Raw genomic sequence first — 23491 nt, forward strand, 5'->3', positions numbered from 1 at the left:
TTGTCACTCAAAAATCTTCGTTCCTGGAGGTATTTTTTCCAATTTGAGAATTACAAAAAATAGCTAGGGATTCGAACTAAACTGTGTGGTGGGTGATTAGTTTTTTTAAATCCAGTTTTACCCGGGGCAAGCCATGCAACATGCGCGGTGTGAACGGGCGAATTGTCTTGCAATAATAGATTTCCTTTCGCCAGTTTGCCTCTTAATATTTCAACAACCACTTGACGCACTCTTATCAACAGTACAGCATAATAATCCCCGTTTATTGTAGTTTTTTTAAAATTGGTAGTCAATGAATAAAATTCCTCCACAATCCCAAATATAGTGGCTATGAGCTTGGGTGTCGATCGCTCCACTTTGATTTTCCGCGGCGGCGTTTTCCCTTTTGAATCCATTGCATTGACTCTTATTTTGACTGTAGATCGTACTGCCGGATCTATTATTTATCAATAGTGACAATGTGAGAAAAAAAACTGATAGGATTATGGCCAAAGATGTCCAAAAACTCCTGCGAAGTTGTGACTCGACGCTGGTTGTCGAACGGCGTGAGCATTTTTGGCACTCATTGCGCACACCCCATTTTCATGTNTAATACTGTCAAAATTTATTTAGTAGTTTTTGCGTGAGTTACAAACATCCATACAAACTTTCACATATTATTAGTAGGGCTGGCTTTTTTATGTGGCTTTGTCTGTGGAAATGGTAGAGCCTCGCGTCTGTATGATAAGACGTTAAGGGTTCGAGTTGTGGAAGTAAATCAAATTAGTTATTATTTAGAAAAAGTGAAATAAACGTGTGAGAAACGATTAGAAGAAGAAATTAACCAATAAACATGTGGGAAAACTTAGCAGACATACGCGTGTTACTATAGTATGTAATATAACCCTATACTATTAGGTATTCTGTGGTATAACACTGTTGTACTGTTACTAAGACCGCAGTAAGGAGCAAGGATTACTACGCGGATACAGCCAAGGCGCCGGCGCCGCTTATACATTCCACTAACGTCCGATGGCGAAATATGGCCCTTTAGCTGTATAAGAAAATCAGCTGTAAAAAAAGCTTCGTATCTTCTCTACCTCATACACTCTTGTAATACAATCAACTTTTTATTTTTATTCTGCCTGCCCTTTAGTAGGTACCTGTATGTGCACGGTCTTATACACTTCGAAAAGGTTGTCCTTTTGCACCCGTGCCGTCTGCAAACATAAACGATTTATACAGGGTGTCACTTTAAGAATGGATCAAACAAAAAGGATTGAACGGCTCATAATTTCTCTTTGGTTTTGAGACTAACGTGGTGGTAGCGCCTCTTTTATATTGAAGACCTCTGACATTTATAGTTGCGACTGATAGAGTGTTGCTATGCCCGTGTTTTCTGGATCATTCTGTAACTCCTTAAGTAATAAAGTTATAAACCGTTCTACTATGAGTCATTATTATACTGCATTAATTGAGGAAGTCAAAGTAGCAAGCAATGCTGGAATATTTAGCAAGTTAATGTCAGCATGATGCAAACACCGCATGTCTAAATTGACCTACTATTTTCTTTTGTTTTTATCACAATACAAGTGATTACAACGTTGCTGTGTAAGCAGTTTTAGTGCACACTTAAATGAGTAGGTATCGTGTCAAGAAAATGAAATTCAATGTAATGATAATTAATGTTAAGCAGATAGTGCCGTCACGATGGTTACAACTTTTTAAACTGAACAATGTGAATTGTATTACGTCTTAAATGAATTCACTCGTAGCTACATAATTATCTTTCATTTAAAAATATTTTAACTGATTTTTTAAATAATTCAATGGTTGAATGAAGTTCATCTGTACCAATCAGTATAGTAGGTAAGCAAAATGTACAAATAATACAGATTTCAGACCTATGCAAGTCGGATGACTATGCAATTTTATGCATCATGGTATTCATATCTGGACTGGACTGAAGATAGAGCGCAAACTTGTTTTTTGTAATTCACTTATTTTTGTTACTTTCTTTTCTTGTCAACCTTCATTGAAATGAAATTATTGGAAGTATTCGATTAGATTGGCCCTCCGGATGGCAACTCTTTTTGCAAAACAATTAACAATATTAATAAGCGCCAATATTGGATGAGTTTAAGATTAATTTCCAAGTAGGTAGTACCACAGGTAGTACTTAAAACTTAATTGTTGTTTGATCAAACATAACACCTGTTTACATTATTGATTGTTCATTTGTGTATTTGCCCTCTTTGCTTTACGTTGATCAATTAAGTAAAGATAACTCACACAGATGATTTTAATCTTGGGTTTGATTTACAAATTATATTTAGTCACTCCATTCTTCAGATATAATATACCTGGTAGTTCCCCTAGCCTATTATGGCAACGACGCACTTAAATTTTTAGAGATAGTCGAATTTTTTCGACAGAAAATACGGTTGTCCTGGCTGCGACCAGCTGGTTTAGACTTCTGCCGCAGAATAATATGTATAATAAATAGTACTGGACGTAAAAAAGAAGAAGCAAATTCTAAAATTATGAACATTTCCATTTGGGTCTTGAATGAAAATGTCCAACGAAAACTAAGTGACATAATAGATGCTAGTCGTGGAAAGTTAAACACAGATCGAAATATTATTATGGTGCCTTCTATTACCATATATCTTCAAATTAGTCAAATTGTTAGAGACCAAGGCGTAGTAAGGGTCTGACTCAGACCCAACTGAATGCATATGATGCCCTACTAGAAGTTGAATGGGTGAAGTAACACGCACCACACGGAAGATTCGCAATAGGAGCCCGTATACTAGTGCAGGAGAAAACCGCCGCTCAAGGCTCCGCGGTACTAGCGACTGTTGCTTTGTTCTAGCCATTCGTTCTCGAAACAACGGTCGTGTATTCATGTATATTATGTTTATGAGCTAATTCATGATCATACAAGGTATAAAGATTCATTAAGTNAATTAAGTTGGGGTTAAAATCATAATCAGATCACTAAGATTTAACGATTGTAGTGTTAGGTACTCCAATATTAAAAACGGCTGTACTTCGTTCGTTTTACTCGAATGATGTCCACTTTCCGACAAAAGCCTCCCACAAGGATTTCCACAAAAACCGGTCTGGCTTAGGATATTGTCATTACCTACCTAATATCCGAAATTGTATTGTTGCTTAAATAGGAAGTATATGTGAAGTCGTCAATTATGAGGTTTCTTTTTGTTAAAATAATTAAAATGTCATCAGGCTAATAAAATATTCATAAAAATTATGCCAATTTAATTACGCGACAGTTATTACAGACTAATTGTGTATAAGAATTACAAATGGATTTTAGTTCATCATTATCTGATTGTTTTGGTATTTTGTGTTATTAAATTCTCATTTTTTCAATGTGAAATGTCATTTAGTGAACACCCTTTAGAAGCGAATGCGAACCGATGTTATTTGAATTTGAAATCTAAACTCAGCCTATCAGTTTCAGTCCCAAATTGTAAACCGGACTATTAAGTTTACAGTTTGCTATTACGGAATTACTAACCACATCAACCAAGCACAGCAATTAATGAAGTGTTAACAATGCTTTAATAAGATTTATTTTATCTTAACTCGTTAATTATACCTTGTACCTAATAAAAATGTAATTCTGTAATTAATAAAAAATACTGATAGGCATTACCAAAATTAAAGTAAAATAAATAGGGTCTTTATCCTACACTAACTGAGTGTTTTAGGGTTGCATTGTAAATCAAGGAGCCCTTCCATCTCGCGAGAGTGAATACCTAGGTACTTACAAGGTACTTAAAAACTAAACTTAAAACTTACATATCCATGATAGGTGCCCTACTCGTAGGCATTCTATGAGGGTACTCGTATGTACTAAAACTTATTATTATGGCATGCATAGTTATAAGTATCGTTATTTATATGGAACTCTAGATTGCGTGAAACCCGACACACATTCGGCTAGTTTTATAACATTTGACGCTGTTCTATGTCATAGGTTTTATTTTTACGAGGTATTCTAGAAACCGGGGGTCAATGTAGTAGACTGACCTTAGTTCGTGTAATTATGACGGCACCGGCTTGATTCGTTTGAATTAGCGATGCAGGCCTTCGGCTAGACAATGAAACAGATTTCGAAATTGTGGAGACCTTCTTGGGTCCAGTGGGGTTAAGTACTTAGACGGGCTATCTGAAGTTTCGAATGTAGCCATCCCTCTCTCGCAAAGGAGATGCTAGCATGAGTAACGGTGATAGAGAGATCTGGAACTACGTAAACAGCGTTTCGGAGTAGTCCTGCAGTGGGCGGTGGTGATGATGCGTCGGCGCATTATCGGGCGAGATACGACCCGGATGCGTAGCGATGGGCTGGACCATCTGTAAACAAAGCTCGATTATAATGCCTACATAGCAACAAATAAGCATTAAAGTGGCAATTAGAAACCCGTTATTATTTCCGCGACATGACTAATGTGTAACTAAAGACGAATTGTTTGATTTAATTATGTCAGTTATCTAGTTATATGATGTTCTCTCATCATCATCACCATTTCAGCTATACAGCGTGCACTGCTGAAAATCTACCCCGAAATCCTGAGGCTCTTTTCTATTTTTTTTAAACAGAATCATCTGAAAATAATGATTACCTACTTAGGTATCTCTCTTTGTTTTTCGGTGTAAGTAGGCACAGATTTAAAATTGATTAAACTTATCAATCACAACTCGATAAAAATAATATCGTCACCTATTGTTTATGTAGGTAGGTATGTGTCATAAATAAGATTCGGGAGCAATGCGGTGTCTTTTTCTGTGTGATATTGATAAAAATTTAAAATATTCCATTTTTAGCTAAGGTCATATCTTCGTTTACATAATTAGGATAAACATAATTATTTAGAGCAGTCTGTAACGTCTTTAACGGTCTTTCTTGATAAGCAATGTAAGTTATCGAAATTGGTAGAGCCTCGGCTGTCGCCATAATATCTACGAGTATTGCAAGCAAGTGTAAAGCCGTAGGGCTTCAACTTTTGGTACGCATCTCTACATTCAACCTACAATTAGTATTCCGTGACGCATTATCAATAGTTCGTCGCTGTCAAGTTAACGTCGCCTATAAATCTGACCGCAGCGCCGTCTGTAACGAACGCGACAATACGTGCTCTTTTGTACGTTCGACAGCACGTCAAGTTTAACACCGTGGCCTCTTATCTAGTTGTAATAGGAGCTATTTTGAAACAAAAATGTATAGTCTAATGTGCTGTCGTCTGTACATTCGCAATCAGTCGTTAACCCGCCACTCACCACTTGTGCAACTCGCCCAATTAATGCCGACCGAGTCCCTCACCGGACGACGGCTGCATCACACGATTGTGACCTCTACTCCATAAGAAACAAAGCACCCCAAATATGAGGGTACACGCAACCTAACATAATTATGAAATATAACATAGAGAGGTCAAGATGATAATGCGCCGACAATGGAATGAAAATAATTGTCGTTATCATATGGAAGCGGTTTTTGTAATAACGACATGATTACAATGATTAGTCTCTTACAAAATTCTTTAAATCTTTGAAGGTATCTTGGTACATTTATATGCAGTGCAGACATTTTTCAATGTTACGCAGAGGTCTAGTTTTTATAGGTGCTAGAATAATAAACACTATTTAACTATTCGACCTTTAAATTTCTTAGAACATGAAATGTTTTTTTATTCCATTGGTCAAATAATAACACATTATGGGCTATTTATAAAATAATTGCGATAGTAGATACATTATTAATAGGTACTTACTCTACACCTGATAGCAATGACCGTAATGTTCTCATTTGTTTTAGGAGCTTAGGAGAGACACAATAGAGGCGATATTTCCTACCCTTATCATATTCTCCTGAAATTGACCTGACCTCTGATTTTTGTCATAAAAGGCCAGGAACATTAATTGCGACGTCACAAATATAGCGATGGCGCGTTTCGAATCGTAAGGTCGGAAATCTCTTCCGCTACTGAGTTGAAATCGGAAAACGTAGCTCTACTTGTTTTGTGAGATCCGAAGTTTGACCGATCTGAAAAGCTTTGGCAGTTATTAATAATAGAATATGAAGGCAAGAGAAAACAAAAGATTTTTATTGGCTTTAATTAATATTTTGTTAATTATTTTCAGTAATGAGTCATTTCCTTCTTGACATGTACGATTAGTTTACCAACGTCGGTAGTTGACAACAAATTCTGAATTGTATTTTTATGCGATGTTTGTAGACGTATGAGCGACGTGTTGTGCGAGAAAACATATTACGCAAATGGACTTGAGACATGGTTTTTTTGTTTGTTTTTTAGAAAGACCTTTATTGTTAAAAAGTTCAGGAACAATCTCTGCGTTGTGACTATGTTTAGGTAAACGTAAACATAAACGTTAACGTAGTGTTTTAAAATGATTTTAGGAGAATGATAAAAGTTCTCGTATCCACCATATTAATTTACATACTCGTATCTTTATTATCATTACTAGCATATTGAACAAAATTGAAACTAAATAGGTATCTTGTGTGTACCAAAAAACATTTTTTTTGTCTCTCTCTTAGTTAAAATTATGATAAGTACAAAAATACATAGTAGGTAAGTTAACTAACTACATAGAACATTTAATTAGGCGTTATGTAACTTCATATAATAATATACAGCAATAAAATTCTTATTTATGATATAATTTGTGCATCAGTAGTAATATTTATTATATCAATATTAATTAACGTTGAGTAATTTTTGTTTCTACATTACAAGTAGGTTCGAAAATTTCGACGGGTTCATCCAGTGTCTAAGTAGCTCAGTTGGAAGAGCAGTCGCCCGGCAAGCGGAAGGTCGTGGGTTCAATTCCCGCCTTAGGCAGTTCGATTTTTTCAAGTTATTTATAATTTTCAAAGTAGGTACGAGTTGCGATACTAAGTAGGTACGAGTACCATAAATTACGTCATCGATTTTTTCAGATTTAGACCCCCCCCCTACAATCATCCTATCGTCATTTCTTAATGACCCCTTCTCCCAAAATTGACGTCATTACCAGTTTGACAAAATTAAAACATTGCAGATTTGAGAAAAATAGGGTATTACTGTATTTGTGTACCTACATCTATGTTGCATTAGGTATGTATGTTTATTATGAGTTATAGTTAGTATTGTACGCGCCTTAGCCGCCTCTCACATTTGCAATCTCACTTACTAGGTGTGCTGGAAGAAATTTCTTTTTAGAAATAATCTTTTTGTACGTGAACAATAAACTATAAATAAATAAATATGAATGACGTCAATTTCGAAACATCCCTATCTATCATTTACCGTCATCCGCAGACCAACCCCCTCCCCTAATTTAGAATGACGTAATATATGGACGGCCCCTTAGTATCGCAAAATAATGCGCATTATTGCTCTATGAAGGAACAAAACTTTTTATCAAATTCCAGCATAGAGTCTGTCATATCTGCATAAGCTCGAATCTGCATAAGTTTAATCAAAAATTTAACGGAATTTAATGATTAAATGACAGGTAGGTACAGGGTATGTTGATGTCTGGCTCGTGTTGCCATCTTTCGTGCCACATGACCTGGGTTGCTCAATTACTCACCGTTTGTTTTCATTACAGTAATGTGGCAATATGTCGTATTATCGAAACTGCCCAGTAATGGACGCCATTGTGTTCCGCGGACTATTATGATAACAATCCACTTTAGGCACGTCGGGGATGCCCACTTGTTTTCACGGCGTACATCTTCCGTACGATGAGAAGAAAGTATACGAAAAGTATAGTAATATTCATTATGCAGAGTTAGACACAGTGGGTGGGCGGGGCACATAGCTCGTAGAGATTATGGCCGTTGGGGCAGAAAAGTTCTCGAGTAGCGACCACGGGCTGGAAGACGTAGCCTGGGCAGGCCTCCTACTAGGTGGACCGACGATCTGGTAAAGGTCGCGGGAAGAGCCTGGATGCGGGCAGCGCAGGACCGTGCATTGTGGAAAACCTTGGAGGAGGCCTTTGTCCAGCAGTGGACGTCATTTGGCTGAAACGAACGAACGAGAGTTAGACAAAAATTATGATTTTGGTACGAACGATGGCATATCGAGACCAAACTCGTACTTATTTTACTACAAAAATATAATAGTCTAATGCTAGTTGTGTACAGCTTTCAGGATATTAGAGCCTTTATAATCAGTATAATAAGCTTAAAGAAAGCAGTATTTAAAATAAATCACGATACACGATAGTACAACCTCCCAACGTCGACGTATGCTTTCTAGAGAAAAATAACTGATATGGACCACTATGGTAATTTCTAAAGCGAGGCTAGTTTCACACCCTACAGTCTCCTAGAAAGCAAAACCTAGACAGGCTATATTCTATCTATAGCCTGCAATTATCTAATTATCCTAACGCTCCCTAGTGAAACTGTAATTGCCATTTCAAGAAGAAAATTTGATGAATATTTTATGAGTACATTTTCATAATTGCTGTTTGATTATAGTACTTATACTAACGAATGCCCGCAACTACGTTCGCGGTAAGACGTAAGACATTAATTTGGGTAATGGGTACATTTCTAGTTGTTTTTAGAGAGGCCTTTCCACCACTCATGACTTAATTGTTACTTTGCTACTACTACGTAGATAGTTACCTAATTTAATACATTTTCACTAACTTTACAACAAATATTTTATTTAAAAAAGTTCACTTTTATCTAATTGACTCAATATGAAAAGGGTTTGTCTATGAAAGGATTAAAGTAAATCTATCTTTCTCTCTACCTCTAGAGATGAATACAGCTGCTCTATTTTGCAAAAAATCTCCATAGTAGCTTTGTGATAAAACAAAATTAAACTTTATGAATATATCCTGTGATCATAAAATGCTTTACACAATATATTTTTTGTCTACAGATGCGTCGGGTTGCCGAATTCAAGCGCGACAACGCGAATCTACTGGCAGGGCTGCTCCCTGAGCACGAGGAGATCGGATTCATCAACCACAGAATCGCCAATGTCCTTGTAAACCGAGACCACAAAGGCAGGAGGGTGCTCATCGTTAATTGCGGAAGTATGTGTAAAATTTAACACACAATTTAACAACTTTACCCTTTTGACCAAAGCACACAGCTTAATAGTTAACAGTATTTAACAACTTCTCCCGCTTGGCTCAAACAAAACTATCTTAAGAAATACTACCATAGTACCAATGCTGAATACCAGCAAAATGCATAGTCACAATTTGTTTATGATTCGTGTTTACATACCTCAATAACACTTTATACCTTACCATTCAGCATTGCTTCAGAAGTTCAGCAGAATAACATAGTGAGCTATTCTTTCTTTTTGAATGTTGTTAACATTAATTGTTTTCTAACTTTTTGAAAGCTTTAAGTTAGTTACCATAAAGTACTCATCGCGATCTTTTAACTATTCCTACGTTTTAAATTCGCAGGTTTATGGGACCCAAAGAAGATCACCGTGGACCAAGTGTTCCGGATCTTCTACCTGATCCACGTGGCGTCTGTACTGGAGACGGAGTCGCAGATCATGGGCTGCATCATCATCATGGACTTCAGCAATATGGGATGGGCACAGGTCAGTTTTACTTTACAAAATCAAAAATTCAAATCAAATTGTCAATCGTTTATTTCAAGTAGGCTCCCTCCCAAAGAGCACTTTTTTATGAGTACACGTCCCAACCCTACCACTGCTTCGGGACAGTAATACTAACTGCTTACACTAATAACACCCGTATTCACAAACATTACTTTGGGGCCTNCATTAAGTAGCGGTTAAACTCATAATCAGATCACTAAGATTTAACGATTGTAGTGTTAGGTACTCCAATATTAAAGACGGCTGTACTTCGTTCGTTTCACTCGAATGATGTCCACTTTTCGACAAAAGCCTCCCACAAGGATTTCCACAAAGACCGGTCTGGCTTTCGGATATTGTCATTACCTACCTAATATCCGAAATTGTATTGTTGCTTAAATAGGAAGTATATGTAAAGTCGTCAATTATGAGGTTTCTTTTTGTTAAAATAATTATAATGTCATCAGGCTAATAAAATATTCATAAAAATTATGCCAATTTAATTACGCGACAGTTATTACAGACTAATTAGTGCATAAGAATTACAAATGGATTTATTTATTGTTATACCAATTATCAAGTTTTAAACAACTTAGTTCATCATTATCTGATTGTTTTGGTATTTTGTGTTATTAAATTCTCATTTTTTCAATGTGAAATGTCATTTAGTGAACACCCTTTAGAAGCGAATGCGAACCGATGTTATTTTAAAACAACGGTTAAAATTCGATTTGTTTTGAATTTGAAATCTAAACTCAGCCTATCAGTTTCAGTCCCAAATTGTAAACCGGACTATTAAGTTTACAGTTTGCTATTACGGCATTCCTAACCACATCAACCAAGCACAGCAATTAATGAAGTGTTAACAATGCTTTAATAAGATTTATTTTATCTTAAACTCGTAAATTTTAATTATACCTTGTACTAAAATGTAATTCTGTAATTAATAAAAAATACTGATAGGCAATTAGGCATTACCAAAATTAAAGTAAAATAAAAAAGTGTCTTTATACATTTACTGAGTGTTTTAGGGTTGCGTTGTAAATTAAGGAGCCTTTCCATCTGCTCGCGAGAGTGAATAGGCACTTACAGGGCTGTTATATACCATCCTAGACAGCAACTCACTTAACATCAGGTACTACTGTCGTCAAATACCTGCCCCAACGGCCATCGTCTCTACGAGCTATGTGCCCCGCCCACTGCCACTTGATTTTAGCAATATGTATGTGTGTATAGTTAGTATTTATACGGAACTCTAGCGTGAAGTCCGACACACATTCGGCTAGTTTTATAACATTTGACGCTGTTCCATGTCATAGGTTTTATTTTTACGAGGTGTTCTAGAAACCGGGGGTCAATGTAGTAGACTGACCTTAGTTCGTGTAATTATGACGGCACCGGCTCGATTCGTTTGAATTAGCGATGCAGGCCTTCGGTTAGACAATGAAACAGATTTCGAAATTGCGGAGACCTTAGGTCCAGCGGGGTTATTCCGAAAAACGTTATCCAAAGTGTCGATGATGTCTATAATATGCTATCCCTCTCACGCAAAGTGAGATGCCAGCATGAGCGACAGTGATAGAGATACCTGGAACTANTAACACCCGTATTCACAAACATTACTTTGGGGCCTCATAGTGCGCGTGGACGCACTGGGTCCCAAAAACCTATTCATAGACGATACTTCAGTGGTGACAAGCACTATGCGTCCCTTAGAATGAACGCAAAGCTAAGGTAGACAGGGAGCTGTATTACGAAACGCATAGTGTCTATTTACGTCAAAATTTTTAGGTTATTCTCGTTTTTGAGGTTTGTTTGCTTTATTTATGGTTGTATTCGATTAATATCATCTTACAATGGATTACAGTAGTGAAGAGTCATTTGATAATTTTATCAATGAGCAAAGTAGAATAAGTACCAGAAAAGTGATACGGGATTCCCAAAATCCCTTTGATTATTACAATTCAGACGAATTTAGTTTAGGTTTTCCAAAGATGGGGTACTTTTCATACTTTTACCACTGATAAAAGAAGACCTGAGCAAATTAACTGCGAGAGGCCTTCCAGTGCCACCTATATAGGTACCTACATATGTATCAGTTGCTAGTGGCAAATAAAACAAAAAAATTTATGAAGTTTTATTTTCATCAATCTTCAATGGCTAATTTAATTTTATGTATTTGTAACTCATGAATCTTTTTTTATGTTCTAAAAATTCTTTTCTCTTGCTATCAAATTTGTTTCTCTTTGTAGCCCCAACTCGTGCAAAGCCTGGTCTTGTTGTATATTATTCAATGTGGTGCGTTTGATTCTTGTTTCTGTCTTAATCTTCATTCTTCCTACTACTAATCTTTATTTCTTGATACCTGAAAAGCAAATTATGAATTTAATTCCTTTGAGTATACTCTGCTTAGTTATTCCTCATAAATCTACCTACTAATATTTTAAAAACGTTACTTATTATTGGGTGTTGAGAACGTTTGATTGATTCCTGAGAAAGTTCTTTCTTTCTTTGGGTCTTTAAATTATTCCAGCAGGTTTGCAGTTGATGTGTGAGCCTTTGTGAAACATAAATAGGTATGGTTGAGAATTGTAAGTCACTGTTAATTTTCCCTGGCCTGCTTATTCAACTCTATATTTTAGAGAGGATAATGATAGGTATGCTTGTCTTCAATAATAGGCCGTTCTCTTATATTATAGCTACAATCAGCAGCTCTCTTTCGGAAGAAGAAAACGGCAGCTTTTTTGATCTAAAAAATAATGATTGAAACACATTTTCACTATTTTTATTACTGCTCAAGACAGTGTTTTATTATTGAATGAAAATAAACAATAAAATCGAAGTATTCATACTAACCTGATAGTTGTAGTTTTATCCATATTTATTTAATTCAAAAATCCACAAAATAACGACACATAAAAACCGTTGCACCGTTTGAATGACAGGAATGTCATGTCAGTTAGCGGAGTGAAGTGCGTAACATAAGCGAACCAATCACAGAACTCTATTCAACACTCTGATTTTGCATAGTCAAGGGTCGTTTAAGTATTGTTTATGAATTGAACGGCTTGTCATATGGAACGCATTGAGAAATGTCTCATTTCGCATAGCGTTGCTGCTTTGCATAGGTAAGTATCGTTTGTGAATACGGGTGAAGTTACGTAAGATATATTTTGAAGGCACTGCACTGATCCAGTCCATCAAGACCTCTGCTTTATACCTACTTGATTGCATTTTGTAGAAGAGTCAAGCTCAAGTTAGGTATATAATATTTTATTTTTTAGTTACTGCATTACCAATGAGAAATATCTACCTATGTTCTTAAGACAGAAACGGCTCTCCTTTTCAACTGGTTAGCATTTTCCCTGCGGGAAAGTTAGTGTATCTACAATCTACATGGTTATTTTTCCGTTATGAAAAATAAAATGGTAGAGGCCGGAAGAATAAAAAAAATGAAAATTACACACTGCAAAAAGGTACAGATATGAGAGTGGAATGAAATCGTGCCAGCTGTCATTGCTCCTCACTCGATATTATTTGTAGAGCGCGAAATGTTGTCATTATCTTGAAACAAATGTTTTAGTGCAAATCATCATGCATTTACCTGTATATTTTGCTCTCTACTCGTCTGGTGTCATCACGTATGAAAGATCTTCAGAATTAATTGTCAGTGCCGGTTCTAAATAACCACGTAAATAATAGTTATTATTTTAATAGTCACCTTTTTAACATTGTCGGCTCATTACGACTCATTTGATGAGTGTGTTTTTTTAAAATTGACTGTCACGTTCCTTTCAATTAAAATCTTTGATGAGAATAATTATAAACGCCTGTGACTGCACAACGTAAGGCAGATCAAAAATACCAAGTTTTCAGTTAGTATTAAACAGGGTTCGAGGATATATATCAAGGGATATATAGGTATCTTGATATACAGGGTGTTTGGCGCATCGTGTGCCAAAATGATTTGGCAGATAGAATGGGTCATTTCCTATATTTTCAGCCCCCATAACACGTTCCATGCCAGGCGGCTACTTTTATATTAATTTTTTTAGTAATTTCACCAAAATACCCAAATCGCATCATTTAATTTCGATTTAAAAAAAAACTACTAGGTGTAGCCTCAAAGTAAATATTTTGTTTTGACGTGCATTGATATAGGGTTGCATCAAATCTAAATTTACTGGCAAATATCATGTAGTTTTTTTTTAATTCAGCTTTGAAGTTTTCCGAAAAGTAAAAAATGGACTGAACATTTAAGTTTACATGGCTATAAAANAGTCAAGAGGTATGACTCGTGTTACTACTTTTTACACTATGGAAGTTGTTCAGATTGAGTTTGTGATTAACAATATAAGATGACTCATATTAATATACACAAAAAAAACTATGTATTGTTGGTTAGTGAAAAAGAATGTAACTTAATATATAGCACAAAAAGTAAAAGACAAAAGATTATTTATTTTGTGTATAATGATTCAATTAGACCATTAACCACAAAAGTTTTGTACATGTGTAAAATGTTATAAGTTACTTAGATCAAAAACATTTGAAAATCGCAACTAATAATTTGGTTAATTATTTGGTGTAAAATGATAGAACTTAGCCCAAACGTCAGACTAAAGGAAAAAATAATGTCGTAGTTTTGAAATCAAAGAATTTTAGTTAATAGTTTTAATAAATAATGGTGAATATCTACTAGTAAAACATATAATTGAATTCATAGTGCCTAACGTTGTCAATAAAAGTACTTAATAAGTGCATTATCGAATTCACAAGATCTCCAACTACCAGAACTCTTTATAAACAAAACTCATCACCTTTGACAACAAATTGAACTGGGCGAGTCATGTCGTGAACAAAATAAAAATAGCCTATATAGCATTCCAGCAGTGCAAGAGACATATTGGTACTAGAGAGGTCTCAACCCAAAGATAACACTTTGGCTCTACACGTCGGTTAATGGCCCTCTTACACATATTATTATGGATCACTTGTGTGGTGGCACAGAACACAACTATCCACAGCAAGATCAAAACACCAAAGCCTGCAACGCCTAGTAAGCATAGCGGCCACTAGTTGCATGAGAAACACTCATCTAGCTAGCTACTTGAGAACCTTCTGAATCTTAGACCTTTAGACCTCATCATTCAGGAGGAAGCACAAGCAGCCGCTCTAAGACTTAAAGGTAAGAACGGCATATAGAAGCAAAACAAGGAGACAGGACATTCCACGATCCTGCACAAAATCCTAATAAAAGAAATACCTCTCACCGAGGCACCCATCGACAGAATTCCCTGTGTTCACATCTTCGACTGAAGATATAATATCCAGCTTACAGCGGAAACGCAAGATTGCTCTGGAATCAATGAAGTTAGGATATTATTATACACAGACGGCTCCAAAACCCAAAAAGGTACGGAAGCTGGTGTCTTCTCGTTTGAGATAAATAGGGTATTATATGATTAAAACACTTGGTTATAGAAGCACCTTTTATTATTTTTCTTTGGCAATAATCATTGATTTATTCTTATCTATTATATAAAAGAAAGTCGTGTTAGTTACTCCACTTATAACTCAAGAACGGCTGAACTGATTTAGCTGAAAATTGTCAGGGAGGTAGTTTAGAGCCAGGAGAAGGACATAGGATACTTTTTATCCCGTTATTTATTGCCATTAAGGCGGAACAAAGTTCGCCGGGTCAGCTAGTATAATATAAAAGTGAAAAATAGGGAATAATAATCCCAACTAATATTATAAATGCGAAAGTAACTCTGTCTGTCTGTCTGTCTGTCTGTCTGTTACGCTTTCCCGCTTAAACCTCGCAACTGATTTTGATGAAATTTGGCATAGAGATAGTTTGAGTCCCGGGAAAGAACATAGGATAGTTTTTATCCCGGGTTTTGAAACAGGGACGCGCGCGATAAAGTTTTTCTGTGACAGACAAAATTCCACGCGGGCGAAGCCGCGGGCGGAAAGCTAGTATTATATACTGCCAAAGACAAAGGAAGCCGACTTATAGTATAAAACAAAGTCACTTTCGCTGTCTGTCCCTATGTATGCTTAGATCTTTAAAACTACGCCAGGTCCAAAATCACAAAAACCGGACTTTGTGTTTCATGTGGCCGGACATTTTACCCTTAAAGTCGNTTAAAGTATTTTCAGGATTTCATTGGTATTATTTCTATTTAAAAGATGCATTTTCACTGATACACGTATAATGAAACAAAATTGCGTTGTGTTTACTGTGAAAACTGGTACAATACATATCAATGTGGTCACGCATCAGTGAACTCTTCGTGCTTAGCTATAAAGGCCATAGCCGCTTGCACAAATGCTTTGGCACGTGTTCTTGCCGATAAACTCTTTTCAGTAAATTGTTCTGTACAGAGTGCCACTTGTAGGTGCTAGGTCATTGTTCTAGTATCAAAACAATACAAGTTCCGCCTTTGTATCTATTTTGGGTATCATATCTACGGCTAATACTGATAAATTAATTATTATTGATTAACGTCCTGATTTTGTATAAAAATGCGATAATTTATTATCTATTTCTTAAAGGATATACCTAATTCACATAATGTTATTGGCTGGACATTCACACAGTCATGCCAAAAAATGAAAATTCCGATTCCAGAAATAGGAAAAAAAGTTATATTTTTGTGTTGGCATAGAAATTGCATACAGTATTTTTGTTTGCGGTTTCCGATCATTCTTATATGACAACATTTTATTTTCATACAAATAGCATTTGAATAAAATTATGTGGCGGTTGCGCACTGAGTCATTGCTTGCATTTATTTAGGTACAATCCAAAGTACAATAAAATAAGTGACAAAGTGCGGTATGTCGACAAAGAACGCCTGGCGCGGCTGCGGGTATCATCGCCCTTTCATTGTCCCTTTATCTTTGTTTATATGCGTTACGAAACGCAATTTGTCATTCCTCATCACTATCTAAACAAAGATGGTTCGTCCGGGTGTGCATACAGTCCAGAGTGCAATAGATTAAAGTCCTATTGTATTACTTACTTATTATTTATCATAGAAAAGTTATCGCCACATTACTTCCTGCAAGAGTTCACCAACTAAGTCCACAATGAGGTCATATTATTTTTTAAATACATTTAAATTTTTGGATGTACCTACCTATTATATGGTTAAATTTTATTTTCATTCATAATGTAGATTCTGAATTATTCCTGACACATATCGCAAACCCATATAACAGACGGGACGCTTCGTGGGTACATATTATGCAACATAACTTCTGAAATCAGCTGATGTGATTTTCGTGAAACACGTTAGTGAGGCATTTTAACCTCTTTAAGTATGCCGCATATTTTGCAACGTCGTCACACAGCTGTTGTTTGCCTCTAGTGTTATTTCAAAAATAGCGTGTTACTGTATAATATTGCAATTAAAACTGTTCATATACACTTTGAAAGTAATAAACAACATATTGAAGAAATCCGTCGGGCATATCCGTTATAAAAAAAACTAGTTAGCTGGCAGTGCTAATCTGTGCTAATGTAAAATATGTAATTAGAAGTAGCGAAGTCAAATCACGAATGTCATTAGAGGTCAAAGTTAGAGACGCTAAATCGGGCATTTGTCTTTCCAATCACGCATGAGGTTTATTGTAGAGCCATTATCGAATTCCTAGAGGTTGTATGAACATTCACTTCTTCCTGATCTTGTTTATCTGGTATCGGGAAACTGTGAAGGAAAATGTGACCGCCTTGGTTCCAGTTCAAGGGGCGTCACGTCCGAGGCTGGTGTTGTTTATTCACGAGGTGCAAGCGTGAATAATCCGTAACAAGTGCACTGTAGGTGGGTAAAATCCCCGGAAGATTAGACTCGAGAGATTTTTTTTAAATAAGATTGTTTTTGCTATGGAAGCTAGTAAAGAGAATATGGTTTCCGGCTCGCTCTATAATTCGAGCAGCTGGCCTGGTGGATTGTTCATGTGCTAAAACCGAGCAGTGGTTGCATGTTCGAATCACACTGGAATCAAATGTAGGTAAATATCGTGAACAAGAGCTTATGTAATATAGTCTCATGGATGGCTATTTAGGACACTCAAATGTATTTGTTCAAGTACCTATGTCCTTTACGTTATTGTCAACATATTACAGACTGCAAAATTTGGGGTAACTGGGAAAACTATTTATAAATTAACAAATTAGTCATCAGCAGAAGTTTACCTACAAAATACCCAAGCGTCTTCAAAGAGCCGCATTCCGTTATTATATTTCGTAATCTCATTTACCTATTGTAGTTCAATATTTTAGTCAAACATCCGCTCTCGTCGGAGGAAGTTGGTTCCCACCTGTATAAGGACATAGCTGGCCAATGTCAATAAACAAACACCAAGTCTAGCGATATGGTAATCAGGATAAGTGCTTCGTCAAACACTAAATTATGTTTTTCGATGCTTCGTGCATATATCCAGTTATGATCGATATACAACACATGTGTGTGATTGATGCACTCATTGCAGTTGGACTAACTCCTAAGATGTTTATACAAGTATAGTTACCTATGTGCAACCCAGACTTATCATATTTCACAGTTCGTATCGTTCATACCACCGTTCATATTTCTTAATTACTCTGGTAGGAGCTGTCCTACGAAAAACAACGTTTGTTGTTTCAATTTCTGCAGCCTTGGTACCTTTTTGTCACGACTAATGACAATAAATAATATTTACCTGGAAGCTTCGTCCTTGGCCTTTCCACCTGTCTGATCGTATTTGATCTCGGCTTTGACCCGTGCTTGCGGTTAACGACAAGCCACAATTGGGTTAAACCGAGGATTTTAGATTAAAGTTTCAGCTAACACGTTCATTATATTTAATATCTGTGAGCCGTAACTTCTGAGATAAAATTTGAGCACTAAACTGTTACGGGTGATTGGTTAATCCTTGAACGATCACAACATAACCATTAGAATGTCTTATTATAGCATACAGTCAAGATTTGTCACGCGTAATCGATACGCTCTTTACGTTTATTAATTTAGTTACGTGTGAATACGGGTTAACCTGTCTGGCCAGCGTGGAGAGTGTGACCGAAACCTTCCTTTTGCCTCTGGTAAATTAGAAAGGGTCATTCTCCTGCCATGGAGACTAAATAACCTGATGTTTTTCCAGTCAGACCAGGCCTGGGCTAAACAGATTTCGAATAGAAAAGGGAAAAGCAAGAGAGAAAATACATATAACCACGTAGGTATGTAGTATGAAAACCTAAGGGTATTTTCTTTTATTCCAGGCTATGGCGTTTACACCGTCTTCATCGAAGCGTCTACTGACGTTCATCCAGGAAGCCATGCCCACGCGCCTCAAGGAGGTGCACTTCATCAACCAGCCGATGGTCTTCAACGTCGTCTGGAACATGTTCAAGCCTTTCATCAGGGAAAAGCTGCGGAATAGAGTAAGTAGCCTTCATTTTCTATAACCATTATTTGCCCTTGATTATGATAATACGTAATTTTACATTTCAAATGGTATGTTCTACGGTGGCAATAAATTAAAAGGTTTGAACGTCAAATTACTTGGCTCCAATTTGCGACTCTATTAAGTAAGAAAAAAAAAATGCTAGGTAAAACGAAGCCTTAAAGAAACTCTCTTGTATAAAGTCGCGTTTAGCAGCGTATCATTTTCAGCCATAGGACATCCACTGCTGAACATAGGCCTCCTCCAATGATTTCCAAAATGGCCGGTTGGTGGCGGCCGTTACATGTTAGCAGCGTATCCCAGGAACAAATTATATGTATAAATGTGTGGCTTGTTCAAAATGACTTCTAACAGACGTTCTAGAGGAAAATCGCTTCACGGAGCGAAGTAGAACACGTTATAGGAAAAAAAAGGCAAAGCGTAGCGACATCAGAATTTAAATTGTCGCAGTATTTAGAGAGATGGACAGAAAAATCAAACGCGATTGTAACAAGCATCGTTATCAATTGCAGATCTTCTTCCACGGCTCGAAGATGGCGTCTCTCCACAAGCATGTCCCAGCCTCCCACCTGCCCAGCAACTACGGCGGGGAACTCCCAGCAGTGGACTACTCCTCCGCGGAATGGTACCCCGTACTGCGCGACGTAGAGCCCTTCATCAAGACCTATGACAGCTACGGATTCGCCAAGAAGACGTAACGCTCACAACTAGTAGACTGGACCACACACTGTAGATGACGCTTTGACATCAGCCATGACGTGGCAGCATATCAGGTTATACATTTTTGTTGAAAAACCTATGACAACTAATATAAAATACCACAGTGTGTGACTTGATGTGCCGTCGTCTGTACTATTTGAAGGCTTTATGAAAAAGATGTTATCGAATGGGTTTTAGACAAATGTTCACTTTAAATCAACTTGTGTGATGCCTTTTGCGCCCATTACCTTAAGTGTGGGGTTTATAACATTTAATATTCTGATACAAATGTTGCAAGTGTTTGTAAAGGAATAGATTATTTAGGTAAATATTTATATTTAGTGTAATCTGAGCACCAGTAGTATAACAATGATTACTAAAATCTAAAGGTTTGATATTCCAAATATGTGTTAAGAGTAGAGCAATATTTAGAGAGTATTTCTTTAAGATGCTAAAATGCAAATATTTTTATATTGTTTATGAACTGTGTGAATAGGTCTGAAAAATACAACATAAGATAGCTGTGTTATCATTGTATAAGTTGTTGTAGCGTATTTTGTAAGTTTAGAGTAAACAGTTGTTTGAGTAGTACAAGGGATGTGATTTTGAGCGGAACTCATGACATGTTTGTAGAAGAATATTTAGAATCAATAGAGGACATGTTTTTTTTACATTTTTATTGTACCAGGAGACGTATTTACCTATAAAGCATCAAAATTCATATTATAATAAATCACATACGACCTTTTGTACGATTTAAAATATCAAAAAATACTGTATGACAAAGANGGCAAAGAATAGTGAAAGTGAAACTGAGCTCAGTTTTAGAGCGATTGTTGATAAAAAAATTGTTCTCTAGCGAATGCGTGTATGATGCTAGTTTCCATTGTGGACAGCATCGAGGCTGTGAATGTTCTAGATGTGCCAGTTAAGTACCATATTCATTATAGTGTAATATCATGACATTATACATGGTGTGTTTTTTAGGAGTTATTACGTGTAAACGATGCCAGAATGTGTATTGTAGGAACTGAAATGCTATCAGTTTAATATTCGCCAACCTAGAACATACCTACGCATTTACCACAGTAACTACAAATATATGCAATGATATTGTTATATACAGGTTGATCCATTTCAGTTCGGTAATTTATGGGGGTGGGAATTTTATGAAAAAATGTGCTATTAAATGTGCCTTGTATTTTGATAAATCTATGAAGTGCCTTGTCATTTGACACGTGTGTTTTGGAACGATGCATTCCAATATTATGTATTTAAATGTTTAATTATACAGGGTGTTAGGTAAATGGGTATATGAGCCGACACTAGCCCATGTTAACATGGTCATATAAATGGTGTGGTGAAGTCAGAAATTTGATATCTTCATTTTAATTATTTAATTTTTCATACAAATCTGATTTTATAAAATTGTTTTGTATGAAGATTAAAAAAATTAAAATGATGATATCAAATTTCTGTCTTCACCATACCATTTATATGCCCATGTTAACATGACCTAGTGTCGGCTCATATACCCATTTACCTAACACCCTGTATATATTTACTTGTAAGGCGTTTTGTACTTCGGATATACACAAACTATTTACCAGTAATATCGCCGGAAGAGCCTACATGCTTACTGGACTAAATGATACCTGAATTGCTCAAGTAGTTAGTAACTTGGAACCTGTTTTGTTTCGGTTGAAATATAAGTAAAGGTCATTGGTAATAATTACGTAGTTTTCTTTTCACAACTCCTTTAGTATGCTCGCCGGTAATATTAATGAAAATATTTACTATTTTACAATTGGTATTGATTTTATTTTGTTACAAAATCGATTATGTTTGAACATAAAATGTCACAGGATTAGCTTGATTGATGTGGTCCTTACAACACGAGCATGGCTTAGTCTGTTTAGCTAAACCAAGATTTTTCACCTCAGATCATAGAAAGGGAATAGATATGAACTCGCGTGTAACTACAACGAGAACCAGTGTCCCCACATTTCCCCCACCACAGCTCCCACACACACATTCAACTGTGTAAAAACAAAGCGACTGAGAGTCTACGACAACATGTGCAACCGGCTTAAAAGTGCTGTGATTGGCCAGAAGGGATGCCTTATGGCCAATCAATGGCCGCGTGACGTGACGCACACTTTGAAAAAAGCAATTAGGGAGAAGAAAGATAAAATGGAGTCGATAAGATATCGATACTTTAAATCCTGGGGGCAAGGCTCGAAATTGGTTTCAAAAATGCTTATGTATGAAAACTTTTTATTATTATATGTTATTATTATGTTCTTTAACGATTTTTGGATAAAGGAGTCAGTTCCATTTTGTATGGACGAAAAACTCAGAAACACAGAATTGGGACTAAATGTAGTTTTACCTTATATTTCACATTTATTTTTACCCTAACCAAAGCTCAATGTCGTTATCAATGGAGTATAGAAGCTATAGACTGACAAAGTTTGTATGAAAGGTCATGGGTTAAGTAGGTACTTGTGATTTTTACCAGTATTTACAATATTGGTAATATATTATTATTTACTTTAATAATAATAACAGGATCACTATAATTATTATTAACTACTATCGCGCATTAACTTTTTTATTATGGCGAAATTCGTACCGCCTATGTTTATCAAAAATAATGCATATATTAGGCTTTCAACTAGCTCTTATAGTCATTACATAGTTTACAGTTACNGGTGGGCCCTTGGGCCACCCCTAAGCCGCCTATTTAGTTTTATACACACATAAATGACCTCATATTAATCACATTAAACAAATCATGCGGTAATTATTCATAATAACCGGCGATTATTCATAATTTTCACATTTATCACTTTGACCGTAACATATTTACTTGTAAGGCGTTTTGTACTTCGGATATACACAAACTATTTACCAGTAATATCGCCGGAAGACCCTACATGCTTACTGGACTAAAAGATACCTGAATTGCTCAAGTAGTTAGTAACTTGGAACCTGTTTTGTTTCGGTTGAAATATAAGTAAAGGTCATTGGTAATAATTACGTAGTTTTCTTTTCACAACTCCTGTAGTATGCTCACCAGTAATACTCGTAGTAATGAAAATACTAATATCTATTGTATAGTCAGAGGCAACTTGATTTTTTGTTGCAAAATCGATTTTGAACTACCCACCTACATAAACCTCCTTACAACACAATTAGGTCAGTCTATCTAGACAAGATCAGTCGAGTAATTAAGAAAAGTATACCTACCTGTTTTCTAAATTTCTTGTATCTCTCTATCATATTTAATACGCTATCTACAATTTTACAATTTATTAAAAGAATAGGTACCTATCTTAACTGTATATCTAACTATGGATGATCAAACGATTAATTATTATGATTGATCTCTATAAAATACCTAGCTCTTACGACGACTTTTTACGCCCGTATTCACAAACGATGCTTGCTTAAGTGAAGTAGCAAATCGAACGCACAGCGTTGAATAGAGCTCTGTGATTAGTTCGTATGTCACCCTGTGCATTCAAGCGCACTGTGAGACCTCAAAGTAATGTTTGTGAATACGGGCGGAAATCATCTATTTGATGTGGCTATTCGCCTGTAAAAAATTACATGGCAAATTATTGACTATGTGATGTTGACATAGAGTTTATTGGCTTAACTGTTGGTTAAGACCTAGACCTCGGGTATTCGGCCGCAGTTCTTAGTTTCCACCAGTTAGGCTCCTGTAGCGGATG

General features: G+C 36.1%; 1 protein-coding gene across 2 annotated transcripts in view; it reads left to right on the forward strand.

The window, feature by feature from the left end:
• The window catches only part of LOC114353326 (clavesin-1), a 31410-nt gene extending 10572 nt beyond the window's left edge, over positions 1 to 20838 (forward strand). For both annotated transcript variants that reach the window (XM_028305282.1, XM_028305281.1), the window contains exons 3-6: positions 8913 to 9069; positions 9454 to 9596; positions 18868 to 19029; positions 19565 to 20838. In XM_028305282.1, coding sequence (XP_028161083.1) covers positions 8913 to 9069; positions 9454 to 9596; positions 18868 to 19029; positions 19565 to 19750 — 648 coding nt within the window. In that variant the 3' untranslated portion in view covers positions 19751 to 20838. The remainder of the gene's footprint in view (positions 1 to 8912; positions 9070 to 9453; positions 9597 to 18867; positions 19030 to 19564) is intronic.
• Positions 20839 to 23491: the final 2653 nt, after the last annotated feature.

This window comes from Ostrinia furnacalis, unplaced genomic scaffold, assembly GCF_004193835.3.
Source record: "Ostrinia furnacalis isolate ACB-3 unplaced genomic scaffold, ASM419383v2 OfSCF1653, whole genome shotgun sequence".
NCBI classification, from domain to species: Eukaryota; Metazoa; Arthropoda; class Insecta; order Lepidoptera; family Crambidae; genus Ostrinia; species Ostrinia furnacalis.